Source organism: Coenobita brevimanus, chromosome 55, assembly GCF_032717465.1.
Source record: "Coenobita brevimanus isolate Jiangsu-jjx chromosome 55, ASM3271746v2, whole genome shotgun sequence".
In the NCBI taxonomy this organism is placed as follows: domain Eukaryota; kingdom Metazoa; phylum Arthropoda; class Malacostraca; order Decapoda; family Coenobitidae; genus Coenobita; species Coenobita brevimanus.
In genome coordinates, this window is record NC_137008.1 from 51,504,177 (window position 1) to 51,511,676 (window position 7,500).

General features: G+C 40.1%; 1 protein-coding gene across 1 annotated transcript in view; it reads left to right on the forward strand.

The window, feature by feature from the left end:
* LOC145401382 (uncharacterized) overlaps positions 1–7,500 on the forward strand; it is a 372,455-nt gene that overhangs the window by 354,342 nt on the left and 10,613 nt on the right. Inside the window, exon 6 of the mRNA XM_080273712.1 lies at positions 785–918. Coding sequence (XP_080129838.1) covers positions 785–918 — 134 coding nt within the window. The remainder of the gene's footprint in view (positions 1–784; positions 919–7,500) is intronic.

A 7,500-nucleotide genomic window follows, 5' to 3' on the forward strand; every position in this document is an offset into this window, starting at 1 on the left:
CTCTCTCTCTCTCTCTCTCTCTCTCTCTCTCTTCCCCTCACCTTCCCCCTCAGTCTTTTTATTTATGTCCAATTTTCTCATCAACCCCTTACCTTTTTTCTCTTTTTCTCCCCCTCTTTCTCCCCTCTTTTTCTCTCTCTTTTCTCTCTTCTTTTTCTCCTCTTTTTCACCTACTTTAGTTTCCCCTCCCTCTTTCTCCTCACTCGATATTTATCCCCTTCTTCTCTCTCTCTCTCTCTCTCTCTCTCTCTCTCTCTCTGTTTTAATCCCATCCTTTCAACTTTGCAACCTTTTCGCAATTGGTCTCTTTAATCCTTGCAATATGGTGTTTGTTTATTTTTTGTTTTATTCTGTTTTATTCTTGTTTTATTCTGACGTAGAGAGTAGCCTTGTAGTATTATCGTCGGTTAAGGAAGCTCCCTAGCACCTTCTCCTTAGCGATTTATTTTTTTGGTCACGGCTGGTTAGTTTGTATGTAAAATATGAACGGCATCTTTAATTTCGTCTTTAATTAAACGTTTCGACTTATATTTAATGTCTTCAGTGGTTAAATCTTAGAAAAAAAAAATTATAAGTAATCTTGAAGTAACTTAACCTCACCTCACCTCACCTCACCTCAAGTCACCTCACCTTACCTCACCTCACCTCGCCTCGCCTCGTCTCGCCTCTCCTCGCCTCGCCTCGCCTCGCCTCGCCTCACCTCACCTCGCCTCGCCTCACCTCGTCTCACCTCACCTCACCTCACCTCACTTAATCTAACACAAAACTTCCTCCCCTCACACAGAGATCCCCGAGGAGAAGCCGGTGATGCTGGGAGGGAAGGAGAGGTATCGGCCAGGTGACATTGTTCGTCTCAACTGCACCTCGGCCTACTCGAAACCTGCCGCCCTGCTCACCTGGTTCATTAACGGCAAGGAGGTGAGAGAGAGAGAGAGAGAGAGAGAGAGAGAGAGAGAGAGAGAGAGAGAGAGAGTTTTATGTTTGTGTGTGTGTTTTTAATTGATAGTATACGGTATGCGTGTTTGCGTCTGTGTTGTTATTTTTGTTCTTGGTGATGTATGTACTGTATATACTACTGATATTGAAATAGAGAAGTGATGTAATTTCTCTGATATCTATCTGTCTAGATTTGTCACTGTCTCTCTCTCTCTCTCTCTCTCTCTCTCTCTCTCTCTCTCTCTCTCTCTCTATATATATATATATATATATATATATATATATATATATATATATATATATATATATATATTGAAATAGAGAAGTGATGTAATTTCTCTGATATCTATCTGTCTAGATTTGTCACTGTGTATCTGTCTATCTATCTATCTATCTATCTATATATATATACATATATATATATATATATATATATATATATATATATATATATATATATACACACAGTATATGTAGATAGATAGATAGACAGATAACATACACGCATCGATTGATCGATCCATCCATACATACATATCTATACATCCATCCATACATACAATCCATACATACGTACAAACACACATACACGCATGCATCCATCCATCCATCCATCCACCCATACATACATACATCCATCCACACATACGTAACAGACATTAGAAATATGAATCATGAAAAGTGGGCATAACGACGAATAAATACTGTTGGATGGCTAATTTACCTAACAGCATACAGTTGGTGGTCAGTAGTTAGGCAGGTTTTTTATTTTTTTATTTTCGACGACGGTGGTGTTTGACTGGACCAATATGCACGAAGCCCAGACTAATTCCATCACCATTACCTCGCTTTATGCCACGTTACAACCAGGAAATAAGGGTTCGTAAAGTATTCCATGGTCACACCCAGCACTTGTTTAATATCAGTTCCAAAATAAAACTTCTAGAACATAACAGCGAAGTCCACGCCACCTGCATCGTCTACAAATTTTTCACCTCAGCTGTTTTTTTCAGTAATAATATTCTCTGCAAGCTAATATATACTGATAAGATAAGGATATAGCCCCGTATTCTCTTGGGGTTAGGAGGCTCCATAACACCTCTTCCTCAGCGACTGGCATTAGAAGGATTTATAGAACACAGAGTATGATAGTAAGGTGTATTACGCAAAATAAGTCGCTTAGGGAAAGGTGTTAGGGAGCTTTCTTAACTGACGAGAATACAGGCCATAGAAACACGTCCTCGCCGTATATATATATTTTTTTTACAATAATTTACAACTAACAAACAACCAACCGGTCTTGTTTAATTTACAAATAACAAACACCGCCCCTAAAACACACACACACACACACACACACACACACACACACACACACACACACACACACACACACACACACACACACACACAGCCTTCAACATAACCTTAGTTGTAAAGACCCCTGGGAGCGTCCGGATGAAGTGGCCACATTTGGAGGAATCGACGAAACGAAAATGCAGTAGTCCCATTGGTTAGGTTTTGTAGTACCGAGTCATTATTGAGAGAGAGAGAGAGAGAGAGAGAGAGAGAGAGAGAGCATAGAAAAGATATGAGAAAGAAAGTGATGAGAATTCAGTGATGATTTGATTTATTATTCGCGTGAGTCTGGATCCTGCTTAGATGATGATGATATTGATGATGATGATGAAGATGATGATGATGATGATGATGATACTTTATACTTTCTTTTCGTTTACCTTGACCAATGGCGACAGAAGGAACGACTGGCGTGAAATATGGCGGAGAAGAGGTCAAAGGTTGAAGAGAACGCGTACAGGACAGGTCACAGCAAATCCTGGGTCATGTCGTTGATCCCTTCAGTACGATGACGGGGTTAATCTTGCTAACTTTACATGATTTAGATAGATATGTTCCTGATTAACTCCATTCTAGAAAGAGTAGGTGGCCAAATAGATAGACAGATAGATAGACAAAGATAGATAGGAATAGATAAATAGATAGATAGACAGAGTTAGATATACCTTAAATAACTCCATCCCAGAAACAGCAAGTGGCAAAAACAGATGCATAGATATAGTTCAAATAGATTGATAGATAAACATGCACAGGTAGACAGATCGATAGGTACAGATAAATAGATAGATAAATAGATAGAGATGGTTAAATACAGATAGATAGAAAGACAGATAGGTTGATTTAGCAAACACAATGAAAATAAAGAAAAATAATAATCAGGCCATAAAGTTCAAGATTATGGATTATCGTGAACTCTCAGACACATACTGACCGAGGCAAAGATAAAACTGATAAGAGAGAGAGAGACGTGAAGGTGAGAGACTGATTGATTCTGAGGGGTTAGGGAGGAAGATGATAAGGATTTGGGGTGAAGGTGATGAAGATGATAGGGGTTTGGGGTGAAGGTGATGATGATGATGAGGACTGGGGTGAAGGTGATGAAGATGATGAGGATTGGGGTGAACGTGATGATGATAGGGACTGGGGTGAAGGTGATGAAGATGATAAAGGATTTGGGGTGAAGGTGAGGAAGATTATAAAGGATTTGGGGTGAAGGTGAGGAAGATGATAAAGGATTTGGGGTGAAGGTGAGAGAGATGTTGAGAGGGGGAGAGTGAGGGAGTGTGAAAATGAGAGGCTGTGAGGCAGAGAAGTGAGTGAGGAACATGATAACAGAGCATGAAGGTGGGGAAGAAGATAAAAGAAGCGCGAGGAATTTGAAAGTGAGAGAGAGAGAGAAAGTGTGAAAGTGACAGTGTGAGTGAGGTAGAGGAGTGAGTGGGGAATATGATAAAAGAGCATGACGTGAGGAAGAAGATGGAGGAGCAGGAAAGAGTTTGAAAGAAAGTGTATGAAATTGAGAGAGAAGTGTGAAAGTGAGAGAAGGGTGTGAAAGTAAGCGAGTGAGACAGAGGAAGATGATAATAGGTGGGGTGATAAGGCGTCGCTTCCTCTCTCTCACTGCCCTCCTTGGTACCATATTCATAGACATTCTTAAGCTGGTGAATAAAATGCTTCCTTTTTCCCTTTAGCTTCACTCACACCGCCACCGAACACTTCATAACAAGAATAAATAATAAAGTGATAGAAATAACGAAACTGTATTATTACGGTCGATATCTGAGTATTATGATTTATATATCGTAAAAATTAGTTAGGATTTTTTATACGTATGTGACATGATATCTTGTCGGCCCTGTGCCCTGGCCCCCCTCCCCCCCTTCTTCCTCTCTTCCCTCTCATCTTCCTCTCTTCCTCCTCCTCCATCTCCCTCTCCTTTCTTCCTCCTCTCCTCCTCTCTTCCTTCCCTCTCTCCCACTTTTCCATCCTTCTCTTCCTGTCATTCTCTCACTTCGATCTTTTCTTTTCCTCTCCCCTCCTTTCCCTCCTCTATTCCTCCCATCTCCTCCTCCATGTGTCCTCCAGGGTCAGTCTTCCTCACCTCTTCTTGGGCTATCTTCAACCTTTCCCTTCGACATTCAGCTTTTTACTTACTCCTGTGCCTGATTGACGAACATAACACAAAACCAGAGAACATCCTCTTCTCTCTCTCTCTCTCTCTCTCTCTCTCTCTCTCTCTCTCTTTCTTTTCCTCTTCCTTCTTTGTTTTTTCTTCCCGCCTCCATTATAACTACACTGTTCATTTTAACTCGACGTAAATTCTCTCTCTCTCTCTCTCTCTCTCTCTCTCTCTCTCTCTCTCTCTCTCTCTCTCTCTCTCTCTCTCTCTCTCTCTCTCTCTCTCTCTTCCTCTTCTTTGATTTTTCTTCCCGCCTCCATTATAACTACACTCTGTTCATTTTAACTCGGCGTAAATTCCAGCCTCCCCATATTAAATGCTGATAATATAAGAGAGACAGACAGACAGACAGACAGAAGAATATACGCAGACAGATAAACAGACAGACAGAGAGACGGACAGAGACGGGTACAAAGAGACAGACAGAGGAATAAAAGCAGAGAGATTAATAGACAGACGGTGAGAGGTACATACAGACAGAGAAATACATAGACAGATAGACAAATGAAAATAAATAGATAAGCAGGTAGGTAGATAGGTACGCAGGTAGGAAAAGAGGGGAGGGAAAATAGTCTATAGTATAGTTAGAAATATGAATTTAAACCTCTCCCTCCACCACCCCCACCCCCTAAAAAAAAAAAAAAAAAAAAATCCCCACGATAGGTAAAATTCCCAGACGGTAGCGTTCAGTAGAGAATGTTTGAATATCTTTTTTTCTGTTTTTTTTTACTCCAAGAAGAAAAAAAACTGAGGCATACCTGGGATATATTGGATTCTGGACTGAAAATCTTCCTCTCCAGCACCAATATATCCCTGAATGTTTGGATATATCAAGATGGGGGAGGAAAAAGTATATGTGTAGTGTATCTAGGCCTATACCGTGGTAGGAAAAAAAATGGTGTGTACAGTGTATGTGTTGTATTGTTGATGTGTGTACTCGTTTGATGGTTTACTGGGGGTGTGGGCTGGGTTTTTTTTCTGCAGGATTGATTGTGACCCTAATTGGTTGGATATCAAGGTAAGGTATAGATTGGTGCATACATAGATACTTAGACAGGTAGAGAGATAAAGATAGGTGGATATAGATAGCAAGGTAGGTAGGTAGGTAGGTAGGTCAGTAAACAGATAGATGGATATAAAGGCAGACAGATGGATAGATAAAAAAGACAATAATAGATAGACAGATAGTTAAATAAATTGATAGGTACATACATAGATAGGCAGGCAGACAGACAGACATAGATCGATAGACAGACAGACATATAGGTAGATAGATATAGCTTAGCCTCACCAGCTTCAAATTACCACATACTACAGTCACACACACACACACACACACACACACACACACACACACACACACACACACACACACACACACACACACACACACACACACACAAAATACACCACCAGGCCTCGATGAGCAAAAAATGATAATATTCTCAGTCATTTTAAAACTAAGGTTCCTATGACCCACTCACCTTAATTAATTCATCTGTTGCAAGATGGAATAAAAATCTTGAAGAGGTGACCGTGAAAGGGTTAATATTTTTTTCTCAGATGCTATATATTGTCGCTTCATATATGGTGCCTTTTTTTTTTTTTTTTTTTTCAGGAGGTTAGAAAATTTATATGCGCTTCGAACACAGGGTCGTCTATATATCACAATGCTTCGCGTGTGTTTCAAAATGATTGGTGCTGGAAGAGGTGGGATTCACTTTTTTTTTTTTTTTTGACCGTACATACTCTGGCTATTATTTATTTAGAGGCTCCCCAAAAGCTGAATATAATCGTGTAACAGTAGCAAGGATTTTTTTTTTTTTTTTTTTTTTTTTCTCAGATGAACAGAGGAAGGAAAAACAAATTAAATATAAAAAATCCACACGGTACACTAGATTACAAGTATCCTCCATTCATAGAAGTAAATAATTAAATGAATAAATAAATAAAGCTGTAATAATTGGACTTCAACTACTGTGGGTTGACTTTTTTTTTGGGGGGGAGAGGTGGAAGGGGGATCTAACCTGGGGAAGCGAGGATAACACAGAATCACGTCATCGTACTGAAGTGGCATTGAATCTAATTACCTGACTGTAAGATGGTGTCCTTAAGGAAAATAAAGATGGGTAGAAGAAAATTTGGCGTCTTACTTCGAACCTTCTACTGATGATGTCCTTGTTAATGATTTTTGATGGAACGAGAGCAATTGTGATTAATTTAGAATCCCCCTAGCAGTGGCTGGATTGATTAAGACGGCATCTAACTCCTAAAAAGTCTAAGTTGGATAATCAGATCTAGTATGGCAACAGGAATGAAAAATAAAATCACCTTTAATTCGACGACTTTTTAAAATTTACCCACACTACCCAAAAATAATTATAATCAAGCCGAGAAGAAGGTATAAAACTGAAGGAGATTAATGAGGTCCATCTCTAATCCCCTCATGTCTAAATCCCTCAGGCCTAATCCCCCCTAATCTCTCCAATGAAAATATATGTATCCTGAGACTAATTAATCCAACTTAAGCTAGCAAGAAGGAAATAGAAATCCGACGCCACTGGATTGTAGAAATGTAGTATGGATGGATGAGATATTTGTGAGGTGTGGGGCTCAGGTAGAATTATTTATTGAGGTGTGGACGTGGCGGGGGTAGGGTGGAAACAGGGAGTGGGTGAGACAGTAGCGTAATTCTTTTTTGTAACTACTTCTGAATATGTGGAGGGAATGGAGAGTGAGAGACTGACTAGGAGAGTGTGTGTGGAGGGCGAAGGGTACACTGAGGATGAGGTGAATGGACGAGATAGAAAGGTTGAGAGTGGAGAATGAGAGATTGACTAGGAGAGTGTGTGTGAGTGAGGCGAAGGAGAAGGGGAGACCAAGAGAGGGATGAGATGGAGAGTGAGGATGGTGTGAGTTGGAGGGAGGACAACCTTACGATGGATGACAGGGTGACACAGAGGCGATGTATTTGTGGCCACCCCTTCCAGGATTAAGACAACTGGCTGTAGATAAACTGATAGATA